This window comes from Muntiacus reevesi, chromosome 8 (assembly GCF_963930625.1).
Source record: "Muntiacus reevesi chromosome 8, mMunRee1.1, whole genome shotgun sequence".
NCBI classification, from domain to species: Eukaryota; Metazoa; Chordata; class Mammalia; order Artiodactyla; family Cervidae; genus Muntiacus; species Muntiacus reevesi.
The window spans coordinates 7,696,429-7,717,917 of NC_089256.1; the positions used below are offsets into that span (position 1 = coordinate 7,696,429).

At 37.3% G+C, this 21,489-nt stretch overlaps 1 protein-coding gene across 3 annotated transcripts in view; it reads right to left on the reverse strand.

Annotated features, from left to right (window-relative positions):
• The window catches only part of RASA2 (RAS p21 protein activator 2), a 117,381-nt gene that overhangs the window by 80,323 nt on the left and 15,569 nt on the right, over positions 1-21,489 (reverse strand). For all 3 annotated transcript variants that reach the window (XM_065943027.1, XM_065943026.1, XM_065943028.1), the window contains exons 2-3: positions 10,507-10,624; positions 5,597-5,700 (exon numbers count right to left, since the gene is read on the reverse strand). In XM_065943027.1, coding sequence (XP_065799099.1) covers positions 5,597-5,700; positions 10,507-10,624 — 222 coding nt within the window. The remainder of the gene's footprint in view (positions 1-5,596; positions 5,701-10,506; positions 10,625-21,489) is intronic.

The following is a 21,489-nucleotide window of genomic DNA, read 5'->3' on the forward strand; positions in this document are numbered from 1 at the left end:
AAGAAATGAAGGAACTGTGGACACAGAAACCATCTTAGTTGGTCTCTAAGTAAAAAAAAAATTATATATACTCTTAGCTTTCCAGTACCACTTCTAGGCAGCATTTTCTTACCATCCATAAAATCCGTGTTATACTAGGGCCCCATTTTTAGATACAACATATTCTTAAAAATTTCATCCTGATACAGATCACCAACTGGCAAAATCTTGATGGTCTTGTTCCTGCTTGATTACTAGTAGAAATGCTGAAAGGGTAGATAAATGTAAGGATAAGTGTGACTGCCTATATAAGATGAAAGAGAACCAGAGGACTGAACAAATTCTGGCAGTATCAATAACAGCAATTCAGTCAAAGGCAACACTTAGGTACCTTAGTGTACAGGGCTTAGAATGATTCCTTTTGGTCTCTGTGGCAGACTGGTATATTAATGGCTTTCAAAAAATCATACTTCCCCAGTCTATGCCATTGTGTAGTCTCCTCCAGCACTGACTCTGGGTTTGCCTATGCCACTTACTTTTGCCAATGGATACAAGCAAATGTAATCCAAGTAGTCTTATTAAGCATCTGCAGTAGGACTTGCCCTCAACATCATGTGGAGGGGGGAGCACATGGCCAGCACCAGCCATCAGACACATGGATCAGATCACTCAGCCCAGTCAATTTCCCAAGTAACTGCATATTAGTGACTCCAGATAAGACCAGCAGAAGAACCAGCCCACTGAGCGTGGCCCAAACTGATGATCTGCAGGAACATGAGCAAACAGAGGATTGCTAAATTAAGCCACTAAGTATTAGGGTGATTTGTTATGTAGCAATAGACAACTGATACAGTTCCTATGCAAACAAAAGTGTAGCCTTAAGCTATTTAAACAGTAGGGTTGACCTAAGAGCTAAGTAAGTGCCAGCAGAAATGACAATTCTAATGTTGAAAAACACATTAGCTGTCTTAAACCCAACCTCATTTTAAAGGTGAATGAGGCCTAAGAAGGTAGAGTGACTTGCTTAAGGTCACAAAGCCAGTGAACGATAGAGTCATAAATGGAATTCAGGTCTCTGATATCCTAGTGAAATTCTCTTCCAACAGTCTGAATCAAGAGGTATGATATACAAGTTAACCAGTCTACCATGGTTCAATTGTTTGGGTCTAGATCCCTCTGAAAACTAAAATAATTAGAAAATACACATTAGGAGGTAAAATGTATATGTTTAATATTACTAGGGTCCTTACTGGAAATGGAATTTTTTCTTAACAAAAAGTTGTTCTCTTCTCTTCTTCTCCCTTTTTAAGGGAAGAAGACACTATATCACAGGACAGTACCACACAGTAAGACTTTCAAAGCCTTACTTTTATAATTTCCTATCTTTTTGTAACATGGCTCCTAGGTCTCAAGTTTTCAACTAATCTATAATCAGTTTTCATCCTAACTGTTCTGCATATAAAGGTTTCTAATACAAAAAATTATGCCCCATATTAATAACAGTTATTACTTCCAGGAGGAGACTGGGGGGGTGTCAGTGACCAAAATTAATTGTCTGTGATACTATAACTAAAAATTCTCTTTTACAAAAAGAAAAATATTCTCTTTTTTTTTTTAAAGGAATAACAACTTTTCAGGAAGATGGCAGACTAGTATCTCAAAATAACATCTAATCAGGGTTTAGATGCCAGTTTCTTTTTTTTAGTTAATTAACTTATTTATTTATTTTTGGCTGCACTGGATCTTTTGCTGCACACAGGCTTTCTTTCACTTTAGTTGCAGCAAGCAGGGGCTACTCTCTAGTTATGGAGCACAGGCTTCTCAGTGCATTGGCTTCTGTAGTGGAGCTGGAGCACGGGCTATAGAGTCTGTGGGCTTGGCAGTTGTGGCACACATGCTTAGCTGCTCTGAGGCACGTGGGATCTTCCAGGACCAGGGATCGAACCCACGTCCCCTGCACTGGCAGGCGGGTTCTTAAACACTGGACCATCAGGAAAGTTCTCCATATATTATCCAACAATTAAAAATAAAAAACAAACAAGCTCTTAAAGCTATCCAACCAGTATACATTCTTAGATCTTCTTAAGTTTAAAAGATGGTTCTCTCATCTCTAGCTCAAATTTAATTCCCAGAAAATGCTATGGTACTGTTTAGCCTGCAACTGGGCAAAGACTTATAAAACAAGTGAAAATATCAAGATTACCTTCTAATTTTAAAGGCTACATATGTACTTTGTTTACTTTAATAAAAGAAAAAACAAAAATTTCTACATTTAGTAAAGATTTTTGTTTTACAGTTCCTACAGCAAGTTATGACCTTCTGATACCACTCCAAAAGGACTGATTTTTACTTTAAAAAATAAATAAATATATAAGCAATTTTTGGAAATAATTATAAACCTCAACTAAAGGCCTTTTCAAGAAATATATATGATGACTATGAGTAAATAGATAATGAAAATTACAAAACATTTTCTTAAAAAGTCACAGTAGTCAATCAAAGATACACTCTCTCTCAAGTATTGCTAATAATCACCAAAAGCCTCTATCAAATCTTGTCGTTCCATTAAGAGATCTCCTTGCTTTCCCTCCTCTCTCTCTTCCAATCTTCCTGATAACACTTTATCAATCTTCACTAAGGTTTCATTTCCCCTGTAAGCCTCCAGAAGTGCTCCTAGGGCAATTTCATTCATTCCAACAGAGGCTTCAAGTTTCACATAAGGTAAGATAAGATTCAATATCACATCTCCAAATATTAAATTCAGATCTTTTCTGTGAGCTTCAGATCTGTGTTTCCAACAATCAACAAACATGTCCACCAAGATGCTCCCCAGGTAATGCAAGTTTAACCTGTTTGTAACCAAAGTCATCCTCTCCCTTTCTCATCCTGAATGCTCTTTATCTCAGTTAATGACAGCTATTAAAACAAGATTATTTTTAACTCTTTCCTTTCTTATATCCCCCCTTTATCTCCTCAGTCCCTAAATCCCCTGTGAAGCTACCCCTGTGAAGGGCATTCCCTCATCTGCATTTCCACTGCCATTGCCCTCTTCATCTCATCTGATAACAGCCTCCTTGATGGCCTCCCTGCCTCTAATCTCTCTCTATTCTAAAACATAAACCATACATGATAATATTTAAAGCAGATTTTTCATACTTTAAAAATATGCGTATATACAGTCATATATATATGTACACACATTTTAAATATGTAATCTATGGACACTGAGTTTATTATTGCTCAGACCACAGGAAGTTGTTAAAATACACAAGTATATTCGTATATACAGTTACACATAATTTTTAAAAGGTTCCTGATTCTTAAAAGGTTAAACTGTCTACAGAGTAAAGTCCAAATTCCTTAGCACGGCTTTAAGTGTCCATCACAACTTGGTCCAATTTACATTCCCAGATTCACCTTCTACCAACTTTGGCCTAAGTAATTTATATATATCAGCAGATACACCACAAATGCAACTCACTTTTTCTTCTCTGCTTCTGCTAATCCCTATTATCTTGAAACTTCCTTTTCCTACCTAGGTAGTTTCTGTTAATTCTCCACCAAACAAAATTAACTCTTCTTTCCTCTATGCTTCCAAGTACTTTGTTCCTACCTCCAGCACAGACACTATTAAGTATATTAATATTAATCAGCCAGATAACCTGGGAGCAACTTGAAATTTATTCACCTTAATATTCCCACCTTCTGTACACCACATAGACAAGTGTATAAGGATGGAGCCTTGGGATAATCCATAATTAAGGGTTTGCTGGACAGAGAAAAGTCTACGTACCAGAAGCAGTCAGAAGGAAGATAATTAGGAAAATACAATGTTATTAAACTGCCTTTTCCTTGACTTTCAACAAGTCGAATAAGCAATCCAAATAGTCTAATGTGACACAGAGGCAGATAAGGGCTGAAAACTATGAAATGCCTTCTGCGACAGGGGAAAAGTATTTGCTATGCATATAGTTGACAAAAGTTAACATATTTATCAAATAAGGAGGCATAAGAGTAAATAAAATTCCACCCAAAAGAAAAATAAGCAAAAGAACTAATTCACAGAAGAAAAATGTAAAAGACCAATAAACATATAAAAATTCCTCAAATTCACTAGTAATCAGAAAATACAGGTTAAAAAAATCAAGTATTACTTTCACTGATCAAGTCAGAAAAAAAATTTTTCAATAATAATATCCAAGAACAACAAATTTTCCATGATAATTTCCAAGGTACAGTGAAATGATTATGCCCACATCATGTTTGAGGGAATGTAAATTAAGTGAAAGAGGAAAAAAAAACTGAATAAACAATACAGTGTAATAACATAAATGCATGAAGCAAAGAATGAGAAGACACAAATCATTAACTGTAGCTATTCTTAGGCAGAATCATTACCAGTCCCTTAAAACATGTAATAATTTTAGAATTAAGAAAAAATATTAGTTTTTAAAAAGGTATTTTTAAATGATTGTGGTAAACTTCAAAAAATGAAGTCAGATTACAGTGATTTAAAAAGAAATAAGTAGTAAGCAGAAAGATATAAATCACTTGTTCAGGAGTTCAACAGCAAAAGCAGAAACAAATTAGATGGTAGTCAAGAGGTCAAAGTAAAATAAAGCTTAATCATTTAAACTGCAGGTGATGAGCATATTTGAAACTGGAAAGGAGAGATGGAGATGATGAAATTCAGGACACTAAAGAGAGAGTAATGCATGTAAATTAAAGATCTCTACCTGTTAGGGGCTTCCCTGGTAGCTCAGACGGGAAAGCGTCTGCCTACAATGCAGGAGACCCGGGTTTGATCCCTGGATTGGGAAGATCCCCTAGAGAAGGAAATGGCAACCCACTCCAGTATTCTTGCCTGGAAAATCCCATGGACTGAGGGTCCTGGTAGGCTACAGTCCATGGGGTCGCAAAGAGTCGGACACAACTGAGCGACTTCACTGACTGACCTGTTATTCAAAGACAGTGGTGCAAAAGCCATAAATGTGACACATATGTGGTCAGTTAGTTTTGTCCGAGTTGATGCTCACAGATCGTACCTCAGGAAGTTATTTAAGAAACAGAGTTACTGGTCACCAATATAGCCAGAAAGAAAACATGTGATCAGATTAATGTGAATTATTACTTCTATTAGAAAAACTTCAAAAACAGATGTTCTTTGGTAGGGATCAAATACTGTGATCTTTGTATAAAAACGTTCTTTGAATCATTCAACAATTCTTGTACTGATCATTCACCAAATTTAAGGCACTCTGGGAGTGACAGTCTCTGCCTTCATAAACATATATATTCAACTAAAGCATCTAGACATTAAACAACAAACTGATGAACAAGTATAATGAATACTACAGAAAAGGGACCCATCAGGCACTATAGAAATATATTGCACCATGACTAGAGGGAAAATGGTCATGTCAATTCCCTGACGAAGTGTTGCCCAGGTTGAGCATACAATTTAAAAATCAGATCAGCAAATGAACGTGAAGTCTAGAGGGAAGGATTAGAAGTTTGAGAGTATATTATTCTGTTGTTTTCAATACTTTATACTTAAAAAAAGAATGGATATAAACACCAATGTTGTGATTAAAAGATAATTATGAATGGTACATACCTATACGAAGGTCTCTTTGTAAAACATTCTTATCATAAACATAGAAAGACAAATACTGGAAAGTTCTTGGAATCTCAAAATAAAATTCTTCACTAAAAAATGGGCTAGAGAGAAAAGAGGGAAAGCTCATTAAATTTAAACTCAACAGTGTCCTCATATAATATTTTCAATAAAATAAAATTGCAGATCAAACTATAAAGAAAAACTTCAAGAATTCCAAAATAATTCTCTATATTAAGTTTCAATTAAGCCCTGTACAAACTAAGCTGAATTTCTGAAAGGACCTTGACTGCCAGGCTGGGCTCGGAACCAACAGATTTGCTGGAGTCCTGTGGACAGTAGATCCAGTAATTGCCTGAGGTCATGCTCACCTTAAAGTGGACACAGTTGAGAGCTGAGGACAGTGTCATTCACACCATTATCTCAAAATATGTAAATCACAATAATATATAATACCTAAAATGAATATGGTTATGTAAAATGTTACTTAAAACATATTTTTAAAAACTAAATTAGGTTATTTTTAATCAGCTTTATTGAAGTATAAATCATATAACATCTAACTTAAAGTACAGAAGTTACTAACTTGTGATAAATTTACAAACCTGTGTGGCATCCATCCCAATCAAAATATAGGAACATTCCAACTCCCCACAAAGTTCCCTGTTGTTTCTCTGCAGTTACTCCACCATACCTGCCACAGGCAACCAGTGATCTGATTTCTGTCATTAAAGATCTACTGTAAGATTTTCTATAAATGGAATCAAATAATATGTACACTTGCGTCCAGCTTCTTTCACTCAGTTTAACACCTATGAGATTTTTTGCCATTTTGCTGCATATATCTTTAGTTCATTTCCTCTAACTGTTGGACAATAGAATATTGAATTGTTGAATAATGACTGTTGAATATTCCACAGTCTATTCTCCTAGTGATGTCATCTGAGTTGTTTCCAGTTCAGGCTATCAAAAATAAGGCGGCTATGAACATTTTTATAAAGCTCTTTAATGCTTTCAGTTCTTTTGGAGAGGTAACTAAAAATAGAATTGCTGAGTTAAAAGGTAGGTGAATTTTTAATTTACGAGAAACTGTCAGACTGTTTCCAATGTGGCTATACTATTTCACACTCCTACAAGCAATTATAACAGCTCCAGCTGTTCCACATCGTCAACTTTTGCTACTGGAAGTTTTTTAAATTAGCTACTCTACAACATTATAACTCAACTATACGTCAATTAAAAGTCATTTTGAAAAAAAAATTAGCTATTCCAGTGAATGACACAATAAATGCTTACACCTGTGTAATTTCTACCCTAATCAAGATAAAGAACATTTCCATCTCCCTAGAAAGTTCCCATGTGTACTCATTCCCTCCATACTGTCACAGGAACCAGTGATCTGATTTCCATCATGACACATTACGTTCAAGACTGTAGAGAGACAGAAATATACAAACTGTATTTCCCTTATGAATAAGGATGCTGAATATCTTTTCATGTGCTTCTTGCCCATTTGTGTATCTTATTTTACGAACTGTTGGAGTCTCTTCCACATGTTTTAAAAGGTTTGTCCATTTTCTGATCGGTTTTTTTTTTTTTTTAAATAAATTCTGGACACAAATCCTTTGTCAGAACATTTTCTACCAGGTGTGGCCTGCCATTTCATTTTCTTGACAGTATCTGTTAAAGGGAAGAAGGCTCTGATTTTGACAAAATCCAATTTATTATTTCTCCTCTTTTATGACTGATGCTTTTGGCACCTAAGTAAAGAAATCTTTGCCTTCCCCCAAGTTGCTAAGATTTTCTCCTACCAAGCAGTTTCTTATAAGTTCACTGTAAGAATGCTATTTTGATATTTAAATTCTCCTATAAAGACATGAGTCTCTGAAACATTAGTCAACATCCTTTCTTAAGAGTACCTCTTTCCTGGTAATGTTTAAAGAATTAAAAAGATATTTTTAAAATGTCACCATAAAATACAATCTCTTCAGGATGTCACAACTTAAAAGATGAAATGCAAACTAAATGTCTCTTGTGCTGTGCTGTGCTTGGTCGCTCAGTCGTGTCCGACTCTTTGCCACCCCATGGACTGTAGCCCGCCAGGCTCCTCTGTCCGTGGGGATTCTCCAGATAAGAATACTGGAGTGGGTTGCCATGCTCTCCTCCAGGGGATCTTCCCAACCCAGAATCAAACCAGAGTCTCTGGCATTGCAGGCAGATTCTTTACCAGCTGAGCTACCAGGGAAGCCCAAATGACTCTTAAAGAAGTCATTTCTGACCCTATCCAAGAAACAGCTGATTCAGCTTCTCAGTTATTATAAAACCTGTTCAACTTCTGTCAATATATTTTTCACTATAACTGCACTTCAAATTGTAACCAAAATAAACTTTTAAAAATTGGTCTGTCAAAACAGTCTTTTTAATTAGTCTCAACATAGAAATTAATATAAAACAACTGTTAGGCAAAGACGTGTAGGTCTTTTTCTCCTTTGCATCATTTTATAAAAAATTATAAAATTGAGAATTGTATTATGTATCAAATATTATTTTTAAACCACATTCTAAAGCAAAATAAGAAAAAGATGAAAATTATTCACTAAGTCACCTGTATCACTGTATCATCACAATCTCAACAACCTAATCCCCACATCTGGGTGCCCACATCTTTCTTTTATAAATAAGTAAGTTAACTAATCAATCCATTTGAGAAAAGTTTTCAACAAGGTTGCAATGACAAGACTTATACTCTACTGTTACCACGGATCTATGATCATGCATATCACTCCCGAGGAAATTCCTGGTGTGGGGAAGAAAAGCACAAGGTACAAGAAGTATTGCTACTCAGTTTGTTTATAGATCTCCTACTTCTCAAAAGGATTCAGACAGAGATTTAGGAGCTATGGATTCCATATGTGACTCCTACTTACCTGCTACGAAAATTCCATAACCAGACTACCTATAAAAACTGTAATATTCAGAACCCATAAAATCAGATCTAAATGATATCTACTGTCTTTTGACTTAACAGCTTATCACAACATTCAGAAAAGTAGAAACACTGAAATGAAAGCAAGGTGAGCAAGGGTTCACACTACAGATTCTTTCACCCTATTCCGCAAGAATGCTAGGAGGCACCTAGAATCCAAAAAACATCTAGCCTAATTGTATTGAAATGACCTAAGGTAACCACTGACAGCCTTAAAACAGCTTCCAAGTGGCTATGAATCTAGAAAAATAACTTAAGGTGGATAGGTAGCTCAGCTGGTAAAGAATTCGCCTGCAATGCCAGAGACCCCGGTATGATTTCTGGGTCGGGAAGATCCCCTGGCAAAGGGGCAGGCTACCCACTCCAGTATCCTTGAGCTTCCCTGGTGGCTCAGTCAGTAAAGAATCCACCTGCGATGCGGGAGACCTGGGTTCGATCTCTGGGTTGGGAAGATACCCTGGAGAAGGGCATGGCAACCTACTCCAGTACTCTTGCCTTGGAGAATCCCCATGGACAGAGGAGCCTGGTGGGCTACAGTCCATGGGGTGGCAAAGAGTTGGGCATGACTGAGCAAGTAAGCAGCAGCAGCAGCAAAAATAATTGGTTTTATCATTTCCCAACACAAACAGCTGGCAAGGCAAGGGTTTAAAACAAAAAGCAAGCTAATTTTAGCTTCTCATTTGAGAGGCTATGTAGTAGAAACTAAAGCGAGTATTCAACTTATTGAAAATTACTAGTTTTATATATCACTGATTTTTATGTGATATGTAATGAACATACATTAGGAAACAAACAGTTTCAGGTTCCAATCTCAGTTTTGCTTCTAACTTCCTTTATTAAGTGTGCAAATTATTCAGTCTCTTGGTGACTCAGTTTCATCATTTAGGTAAATAACAGAATTCCAATAAAACAGGGCAGGTGATTTATGATTAAAGATGTGAAGTATATTCAAATCTTCTTGGGCTACTAAATATTTCATCCAGCATATGTTCATTCCGACAACTCCTAATTCCCTTATTTTAACTTTTATCTCTGAACAAGACTGTATCCTTCCAGCACAGCTCTGCACTATAATTATATCCACAAACACTATTAAAGGGAGGATGTGGCACATTTCAATTTTATGAGTTAGAATTTACTATGATACTCCTGCAGAGTTACTACACTTCCAAAAAATGAGAAATCTACCTAAGAGCTTGTTCCCTTACAATGCACTACTTAAGTGACTTGTATAAACGTTAAGGGGTAATTTATTCTCAAGAGAAATAAAATTATGATGCACTTTGAGAAAAGTTCAAATAAGTGGGCAAAATTTAGCCTAGAGAAAAAACTGAGGTATTGGTGGTTGTTTTAAAAAACTTCAAAGACTATCATGTGAAAGATTGATTAAACTTGTTCCCCATATATCTAAGGGACAGAATTAGGAACAATTAAAAGGAAGATGCATTTTTGAGGCAATGAAAAGCCACATGAAACCAAGTACTGTGTCCATCTTGTTCTCGTGGCTGTATGAATAAATAGCGCCCAGCAAGTTCTTGGCATACAGTAGGTTTTCCTTTTGATAGACATTAATCAACTAAATCTAAGAGCTCTGCAAGAGTCAGAATAGTTGTAAGACCTAACAGGCTGCTTAGGAGGCAGTGAACTCCTTGGTCCCTGGAACAGTAAGCAAATGCCAGATGCCTACTTGTCAAGAATGACTGTCAGGAGGAACTAAGCAGCAGGGGCTCAGTGCAGCTTAGGGAACATCAGGGCTCCTGCAGACTCTGGGATTCTGTAATTCTAAAAGCACATTCAGAAACTACGAGCAAAGTAAAAGTTCCAGATGAAGAAAGACTTCCTGATGATAAGAGTCAGGAAAACATATAAAAGTTATCATTCAATATATATCATATTAGTGATAACTTACTAATTTTTTACAAACCTTAAAGATTTTTCAACAACTTGGGTACGATAAACTTCTTCCTGGTCCAAATTTATGGTGCAGAAACAATCTCTCATTTTGTTGGGTCCAAGATATGGCAATAAATTTTTCGCTTCACCTGTTGGCACAAAAATTAAAACTGGTGTTAAATATCATCAGCTGCTTCGTGCTAAACCTTATATGGGATGCATTAAATGAAAAAGAACATATAAGATACAGCACAGAAAATAATATTAGTGATTACAGAAAGATAATAAACTTGGTCGAAAATAGTCTGGTGAGATGGAAGGGAGGAGCTGTGTGTAAAAGGGGCACGTGAGATCATGTTGTACCACTGGATCCCTGGTCCCAGGAAAGAGCAATGCCCCCAGTGCTCTTATCCCATCCCACCGGCACCACCCCAAGGACTTGTCTCCACAACTAATCCCTCTTTCCTGTATCATTAATTGTCCTCTCTACTGGATCATTACCATCAGCTCATAAATAAACTCTGGTATTTCCCAATTGTAAAAACGGCACAAAAAAGAAAAAAAATCTCCTTTGATTCCACCTCCCCCCCATGACATCATTCCATTTCTAGACTCCCTTTCACAGCAAAACTTCTCAAAAGCAAACACCTACAGTCACTGTTTCTAATTCCGCACCTTCCATTCATTCTTCCATCCACGGAGCTTTTAACTCCATGATGACAATGAAGCTGCTCTAGGCAAGGTCACCAATGCCTTTCATATTGCCAAACCCAATGACATTTCTCTGTCCTCATCATATCTGATCTGGCAGCACTGTTTAATGTAAGTGAAGGCTAACATCTCTCCTTAAAACTCATTTTTTTCTTGGCTTCCACAACACAGTATTTCTGCCTTTCTTCCTACATCACTGGCCCTCTGCTGACTTCTTTCCCTCCTCACCTCTAAATGTTGCAGTGCTTCAAGGCTCAGCTCTGGGCCACCTTCTCTTCTTTCCCTAAGCAAATTCCTTCAGTATATGGTGTTAATGCCCATGCCTCTCAGAGGCCTGAGGTCATTTCCAGGCCTGATTTCTCCTCCTCAACACTAGATGTGGATATTCAACTGCCCCTTAGAATATCCAGTAGAGTTCTCAAACTTTATAAGTCCCAGACAAACAATCTGATTCCCCCCCCCCCCAAAAACCCACTGTTTTCCCCAGTCTACCACCATCTTCCTCTTTCTCTCACCCGTTCCCCATACTTCCCACTCCCACATCTAGTTCATCAGTAAATCCAGCAGAACTCCATAATAAATCCCAAATGAAACCACTTCTCCTTGCCTTCATCAGTATAATCCTACAATCCATTCTTCATCAAGGAGTATGATCTTTTAAACACAACATTCAGATCAATCACTCCCCTACTCCAATACCATTTGACTTCACTGGAGCTTCCTCAATGGCTCAGAGGGTAAAGAATCCACCAGCAATTCAGGAGATGCTGGTTTGCTCCCTGGGTTGGGAAGATCCCCTGGAGGAGGAAACAGCAACCCACACCAGCATTCTTGCCTGAAAAATCTTGTGGACAGGGTCACAAAGAATCAGATAGAGATTCTTTCTGAGCAACTAAACAGAGAACAGAAGTCAATCCATTTCTAAATTCCCTTGGTCTACCCAGCCCCACTCGACTGTCCTCTCTTTGACCTCTTCTCCTCCCACTCTCCCCAGTGTTCACCCTCTTCCCATTCATCAACCGTGTCAAGCTTGTGCAAGCTTAGGACCTCTGTCTGGAGTCCTCTGATCCATCTTCATATGGCTGTCTCTTCCTCTCATTCAGGTCTCAGTGCAAATGCCACTTCCTCAGAGAAATCCGTCTGTACTGTTCTATCTATAATAAATAATCCTGGTACTATATTCTATTTCTCTGTTTTCTTGATAGCATTTACAACTATCTGAAACTCTTCATTTTTATGTCTGATTCCCTCATTCTTAGGGAGTTCTTAGCTACCTCATTCAAGGCCTGAGAACTTAACTGATCTTCAGGATCTCAAATAGTGACTGTCAACTACTGAGAAATATGTGCTGAATGAATATTAAAGAATCAGTTAAGTCTAGTTTTGAAGTTCTTGTGAGAAGCGGGTGCTGAAATCAGACAGCAGTGTACTAAATTAAGAAAAAAGGTGGTAGGCATTAGGGAAAGAGCATTTCCCTGAGAATCATGAAACTAAGCTTTCGGTATTATCTTTGGTACTAAGTGGCCAAATGGCTTCAGATAAACCTAGGAAGAACAAGTTTTCCTGACAAAAGTCTGGGCTGGATAAACTCAGGTGTCTTTCTGCTTACCAACTTTAAAACCAAAGACCATCTGAACCAATTTATTTTAAAGAAGTCTATCAGAAACTTAAGTACCTGTGAAAAACTCAATACACAAATGATTTTTTAAAATTAAAATTAGAAAAATCAGGGGAAAGTCCCTCAGAGCTATCTGGGAGGCTGTCTCTCTGGCTTAAGTCCTGATTAAGTCCACTGAATAAAACACTAATTAAAAGTAAAATTAAGGAAAAATAGAAAAATCAATGGAAGAGCACCAGTAAGATACTGTTATTTAGTTCATCACTGAGAGATTAGAAAAAAATCAAGTTACCATGTCACAGAATAAACATATTCATTTCAAGTCAAAATGAAGGAATCTAATCTTTTAAATGACCCCTGAACTGCCTTTACAAATTCACTAGTTTCCTAACAGGCAAAAATAATGTATATCTGAATTTGTATCCATCCATTCTCCTCTTCCTCAAAAGATTACATGTCCATCCCTATTATCCACAGCTCATCCCTCTACCTGTGTTCTCTCTTCCCCGTTTCCTCCCTCTCACTCTAGGACACTGCCCCACAGTTTCACTTTCAACCTTCTCCTTTAAGTCTTTTCTTTTTTGCCATCTCCCCTCTGTACAATCCAGAGGGTTTGAGGGTACTTTTTTTTAGCAGAAAATCCACCTAGGTCGCTATAAAGGGCTTGCAATGTAAACAAATTTGGAATTAAATCATAATAAACATGCTCCATATCTAATGAGGGAATCTGGAATACTAAATCACTGCCCTTGAACATGTTGTTATTTCATTCACACAAGCGCAACTTGAGAAACTACACTGTATAAACGTACACATATTCCGCCACCCACATTTTTAAGAGGGAAACGGGATTATTTTCTCTACAGAATCCAAAGAAAGTGACATTATTAGATATTTACTTAGAATAAGTAAAAATTCAAATTCTACAGAATACATAAAATATAAAATGCACTCAACATCACTTCCTAGAAAAGTTGTTATAATCTTATCTGTCACTGCTGTTCAAAATAAAGTAAAATCATCTAATCAAGGCTAGATCACCAATCACGCTAATATGTTAAGTCAGCTTTCAAGTCTTTAAACTGTACCTCCAAACTACAGCAGTAACTAACTGGCACTAATCAAAATAATTAATTGCCACATTATTTTAAAAAATCAAAAGTGAAGTAACTAATGGTTAGAGAATTCACAAAAATAATGTAGCACTCCATATATGTCTAAACAAAGATTATTTTAACAGCACACTCTTTATACTAAGCTACACAAAAAGAAATGAGGAACTTGAGATTATACCTGTCCTGCATATGATATTTTCATAGGGCCTCACTAGTTCTAGTAAATTATTGTATATAAATAAGTAAGTGCATTGGCCAAAAAATAAACAAACAAAAAACTACTGCTCCTTAAAACACAAGCGTCTGGAAAACTTATTCTATAATCTCTGCTCCAATTCTTCCCTACTCACAAGCCTGATTCTGCCATTTGGCTTCTGAACCTATTTCTTTACTATAACTCCCAAGAACACTAATAATATTTGTTGTTGTTTAGTCACTAAATCATGTCCTACTCTTTGCCACTGAGCCACCTGGGAAGCTCTACTAATTACTGTGTATGTGGATGTGTGTGCTCAGTTGCTCAGTTGGGTCCAACTCTTTGTGACTCCATGGGCTGTAGCCTACCAGGCTCCTCTGTCCATGGGAGTTCCCAGGCAAGAATACTAGAGTGGGGTGCCATTTCCTCCCCCAGGGGATCTTCTTGACCCAGGGATTGAACCCACGACTCCCACATTGGCAGGCAGATTCTTTACCACTGAGCCAACTCTGTGGTAATAATGTCAGGAAACACTGGGCATACACAGACCATTAAATTCATCATACAGGTGGAAAACCAATTTCAGCTATTTTTTAATGTTTCATTATAAAACAATAAAAATATACTAAAATACAAACACTTATAAGCTTCTCAACATTGTTTTGTGGTATTACTTGCAATCTTTCTCAATTTATCTGCAGCCTATTTGGTGATGGCTGGCCTTCAGGAAAATCAGGGTCTGTATCTGTGGTAGACATGGTAGGTCAGTATGATTTCCTGTACTGCAGAGGCTAGAAAGCTAAAAACTACATTTCCCATTGTATATTCTTGCCTCCTTTGTCGAAGATTAGGTGGCCGTAGGTACATGGATTTATCTCTGGGCTTTCTATTTTGTTCCATTGATCTATATTTCTGTCTTTGTGCCAGTACCATACTGTCTTGATGACTGTGGCTTTGTAGTAGAGCCTGAAGTCAGGCAGGTTGATTCCTCCAGTTCCGTTCTTCTTAAGATTGCGCTAGCTAATCGAGGTTTTTTGTATTTCCATACAAATTGAGAAATTATTTGTTCTAGTTCTGTGAAAAATACCGTTGGGAGCTTGATAGGGATTGCATTGAATCTACAGATTGCTTTGGGTAGTATACTCATTTTCACAATATTGATTCTTCCAATCCATGAACACGGTATATTTCTCCATCTATTTGTGTCCTCTGATTTCTTCCATCAGTGTTTTATAGTTTTCTATGTATAGGTCTTTTGTTTCTTTAGGTAGATATACTCCTAAGTATTTTATTCTTTTTGTTGCAATGGTGAATGGTATTGTTTCCGTAATTTCTCTTTCTGTTTTCTCATTGTTAGTGTATAGGAAAGCAAGCCTCTCATGCAGTTAGGGTTGTGGCTATGATTTAAATTCCATCAGTTAGATGCACTCTGGAAATTTGGAGGACAAAAGAGAATGGAGGTGGCATTTGGGTTGCTTCTTCTAGTAAGCACCATCATGGAGATGCCTAGGTTTTCTACAGCAGCACTTGCTGCAGTCCTGGTATCCAGTCACAGGTTTCACAGATATCAGGAAGAATATAAAGTATCCATTCTGACACACAGGTTGTGTGCGTGACAGCAGCAGCATGAGCCAGCAGCAGTGACATCCGTTTACTTGTTGCTGGCTATTTCCTAACAGTGGCAGATTTCTGATCATGGCACAGGTGACAAGGTTCTAAAGACTAGCAGCTAAGAGTTACAATTTCCTAATTTTTCAGGCACCTTTCTGATCCAAAAAGAGGAACTCCCTTCATGGCCCTGATGCAATGTGACTTTTGAATATTATTTTTGAAAGTTTAAGGGCTTCCCAGATGGTGCTCATGGCAACCTACTTGTCAATGCAGGCGACCTAAGAGATATGGGTTCGATACCTGGGTTGGGAAGATCCCCTGGAGAAAGAAATGACAACCCACTCCACTATTCTTGTCTAGAGAGTCCCACGGACAGAGAAGCCTGGCAGGCTACAGTCCTTAGGGTCGCAAAGAGTCGGACACAACTAAAGTGACTGAGCACTAAAAAGTTTGACTAAAGTCTGTTCCTTCAATCTTTCCAACAATTCTATATAAGTCACTTAAAATCTTTTATTAAATCTCTTTCTGCTTACACTAGCTAGAGTTGATTCTGTAACCTAATCCTGACTAACTTTTTTCTTATCCTTTCTACCTTTCCTAACAAATCTAAAAATCCCATTTCACATTAAGGGTCATCAGAGCTTGGTAAATCTTTCAGCTATTAATACATGTGGCTATCTGGATCAAACATGAACTCAGAAATTATAAAGTAATACCTCACTGACAACGACTTCTGTGTTCCATGAGACAGTGAGTTGAACAGCACAGCACACCCAAAAGGTGAAAGTGTCAACTTGGGAACGGGAGAAAGATAGATCCTGACTCTGCATGGTTGTTACTATCTGCTTTCAGAAAACACTTCTGCATTTCCTATTGTAGCATTTAAATGTAGTTTTTAAACAGTATGTACTAGCACAAAAATAGAAATATATATCAGTGGAACAGGACAGAAAACCCAGAAATAAGCCCATGCACCTACCGCCAATTAACCTCTGACAAAGGAGGCAAGACTACCCAATGTTGGAAAGACAGTTTCTTCAACAAATGGTGCTAGGAAAACTGGACTGCCAAATGTAAAGAAGTGAAATTAAATCATTCCTTATCTCTATACACAAAAATAAGCTCAAAATGGATTAAAGACGTAAAGGACACTATAAAACTCCTTGAGAAAAACATAGGCAGGACACTGTATGACATAAATCACAGCAATATCTTTTTCAATCCATCTCTCAGAATAATGGAAATAAAAACAAAAATAAACAAATGGGACCTACTTAAGCTCAAAAGCTTTTACACAGCAAAGGCAACAATAAACAAAGCGAAAAGACATCCTACAGACTGGGAGAAAATATGTGCAAAAGATGTGATTGATAAGGAATCGGTCTCCAAAATTTACAAACAGCTTATGATGCTTAACAGTATCAAAACAAACAGCCCACTCAAAAAGTGGGCAGAAAACCTGAAGACACATTTCTCCAAAGAGGACATACAAATGGTCAAAAGGCACATGAAAAGATGTTCAACATTGCTAGTTATTAGAGAAATGCAAATCAAATATTTGCATTTGATTTGTGCAAACTGATGTGAGGTAATACCTCACAATGGTAATACCTCAGAATGGCTATCAGCAAAAAATCCACAAACAATAAATGCTGGAGAGGGTGTGGAGAGAAGGAAACCCTCCTATACTGTTGGTGGGAATGTAAATTACTACCTCCACTACGGAGAACAGTATGGAGGTTCCTTAAAAAACTAAAAATAGAGCTACCATATGACCATATGCAATCCCACTCCTGGGCATATATCCAGACAAAAGCATGATCCGAAAGGATACATGCATCCCAATGTTCACTGCATCACTGTTTGTAACAGACAAGACATGGAAGCAACCTAAATGTCCATAAACAGAAGAAAGGATAAAGAAGATGTGGTACATATATACAATGGCATATTCCTCAACCATTAAAAAGAATGAAACAATGCCATTTGCAGCAACATGGATGGACCTAGACAGTCATACTGAGTGAAGTCAGTCAGAAAGAAAAGGAGAAATATCGTATGACATCCCTTATATTTGGAATCTAAAAAGAAATGATACAAATGAACTTATTTACAAAACAGAGAAAAAGACTCACAGACTTAGGAAATGAACTTATGGCTGCCTGGGGAGAAAGGATAGCTGGGAGGTCTGGGAAGGTCATGTACACACTGCTATGTTCAAAATGGATAACCAACAAGGACCTATTTTATAGCACATGGAACTATACCCAGTATTATGCGCTGGCATGGATGGGAGGGGGGATTCGGGGGAGAATGGATACACGTATATGTATGCCTGAGCCCCTTTGCTGTTCACCTAAAACTACCACAACATTGTTAATCAGCTATATCCCAATACAAAATAAAAAGTTTAAAGTTTGAAAAAAATGTGATTTTTAAAACATGCTTGATAATACGATATCATGTCTCCATGAATTTGGGACTCCCAAATTCTCAATATCTAAGCCATGTGCACTACTTTGTATATCTCCATCTTAACCTTAAATTTACACATTTAATCTTTGAATTTTAAATCTTTAATCTTTAAATTTACATCTTTAAATTTTAACTCTATTAAGATTAAAGTGTTAAAGATATTCAATAAATTGCTAAGATACAACACTTGAGCAAGATAGCTGAAATAATGGAAATAATTTTTACCTGCATTTGAATGAAAGTAGGAGATGTTTTCAGCTTAGTCTTCATTTTAAATATTTTGTGCATACGCAATGGTAGGAACTTGCCCTATAAAGGCAGATGTATTATTGGCCTCACAGCAAACAGTATAGATCTGATTACATTTAGAAGTGTAGCTATTTCCTTCAACAAAGAATCAATTATCAGGAAGCATATTACTGACAAAACAACTGTTCCTCTATGAAGAAAGGAGACTGGCCTTCAAGTACAACATCTTTTATTCTGTAACAAGACCATTTCTTGTTGAATTCATAACTGGTACTCTTCTTAAGAGGGCTTTCCTGGTGGCTCAGTGGTAAAGAACTGTCCTGCTAATACAGGAGATGACAGTTTGATCTTTGGTCGGGCAGATCCCCTAGAGAAGGAAATGGTTACCCACTCCAGTATTCCTGCCTGGGAAATTCCATGGACAGAAGGAGTTTTGTGGGCTACACTCAGTCCATGGGGTCACAAAAGAGTAGGACATGCTTAGCAACTGAACAACAACAACAGCTCTTTAAGAACTTTTCTAGTCTACATGCCTTACAATGTAATTGTTAACCAAATTAAAAAAAAAAAAAAAAAAAACCTCTCCTAAAGCAAGGGTTTTAGAGATGAACTAATTCTCCACTGGGCATTTACTACTTCTCCCTCACAGATGGGCTGCAAGTATGCCCATAATTTAATGAAATTTAAAAAAAAAAAAAAAAAAACCCTCCTAAAGCAAGGGTTTTAGAGATGTAATTCTCCACTGGGCATTTACTTCTTCTCCCTCACAGATGGGCTGCAAGTATGCCAAGAACACCGTCACATGACAGATACAGCACTGGTTTTGTCCAACCATAAAATGAAATAATGCCTGCCCATTCATGTGATAGTAATTGTTTCTCTGCATCATTCAAATCTTATAACATCAAATACAGAGTATACAATAAAATGGTATATTGGATCCCCATCCTTCACACTGTTGCTAGTTCCTTTTTGTAAATATGTAAATATGTTACACAGCACTCCTGCTCAACTCTTCAGTGGTTCCACACTACCTACCACTGCCCGCCTTGCAGGATAAAATCTAAAATTCCTTAGTTGGGCATAAAATGCTTCATGATCTGGCGCCATCTACTATTTAATCATAACCCCACAAGTTATGCTCCAGCAGTACTGCACTTTTAGTTTCTTGAAAACACTGTATTCTCTCATGCCTCTGTACATTTACAATGCTATTTTCACTGCATGGGATGCTCTCACCTGATCTTTTTCCCCACAAAGCTCTGCTTAAGGCATCTTTGTACAATCTTCCTCAGCTCCTAGGTAGTCATGTCACCTTTTCCTCTCTTTCCTACTGCACTGTATCTGTACTTCTACTATAAGGATCATATTGTATTGCACCTGTTCTGTTTCATTTAACAAGTATTTATTAAGTGCCTACAGGATGCCAGGCACCTTTCTAAATACTAGGAATATAACAATGAATAAAAAATATAGGTCTCTGCCCACATGGAACCACTGTACAATCTAGACAGTGGAAACAAACATCATAAACTCTTAACCAAGTATATAATATTTATTGCTATGGAAGAAAATAAACATAAGAGACTTTGGGAGTGCCACGCCCAGAGGGTAGAGAGAGGGAGGACAGCACTGCTACTTTATACAGGGAATCGAAGAAGGCCTTTATATGGAGATATTTGAGGAGATATTTGAAGGAGGTCAATGAGGGAATGAGTCACACAGCTACCTAGGGAAAGACACAAGCAGAAACAATAAAATATGCAAAGGCCCTGACAGAGGAAAATTTGGGATACTGAAGGAATAGCAAGGAGACCAGTACAGCTGTAAAACAATAAACAAGGTAGGAAAAGGGAGGAAACAGTAAGAGATGAAAGGAGTGGGGAAGGAAGCAGGTTAAATAGGGTCTTATGGCCAATGGAAAGTCTTAGGCTTTTCTGAATGAGATGGGAAGCTATTGAAGGATTATGGGCAGAAGAATGGCATGATTTAACTTTGTTCTAAAGAATCATGGCAGAAGGAAAAGGGTGGAAGCCGGAAGCTCGACAGGAGGCTATTGTAATAATTTCCATTACAGTTAACTTAGACCAGACAGGCAGCCTTGGCATGGAAAGAAGTGGTCAGTTGGGCATATAATTTGAAGATAAAGCCAACAGGATTATTGATATTTTGGATGTGGGTGTAAGAGGAAAGGCGGTCAAGGATCACTTCTTAAAGAGTTTCAGCCAGAGCAGCGGGATGAAGAGAGATGCCACTTCCAGAGGAAAGAGCTTCTTGTTGGGAAAGAGAGTATGCTAAGTCTGATACGTCTTTAAATATCCAAGTGCATATGTACAGCAGGCAAGGAAGTGCTGGCTAGAGATAGAACCTGAGAATCATTAGCAAGTACATAGTATTTCTCAAACTATAAGATTATCCAGTAAATATGTAAGAACAGTAAGAACAGTAAATATGGAAAAAAGAAAAGAGATTTGACAACTGAGTCTCAGAGTTCTCCATCATTTTGCATTAGTAGAGTTAAGGAATCAGCAAATGAGACTGCTGTATGTCTCTTCACTGAATATAAACTGACCGAACCAATTCTTAGCACCATGCTTAGCTTATGATAGATAATGAAATATCTACTAAGTATGTATATGTTTATAACTTTAGCATGGGCAAAGAAGAGGTTCTAACATCACATCACAAATTATAAAATTGCAAATAAACTTGTTTTTATAAGTTTGATATCAGTTGATCCATGTCGATTGCTCCAAAGGTTTAAGAAAATGTCTCCTGTATACAGTTACCAAAAACACTAAATTGAAAAATATCCATAGTGCTAAAACAGAGACATCGTATTCGAAATACACAAAATAGTCCTGAGATGCACACATTCATTTACTGAGTGCCTCATAAGATAGTAAGGATACATGAGTGTGAAAAACACACAAAAACCATGTCCACACTGAGCTAACGCAGATGGACAGATAACAAACAAATAAAATGGTATGTCAGTATTAAGCAGGAACAGGTACCACATGAAATGGGCAGAGGGAG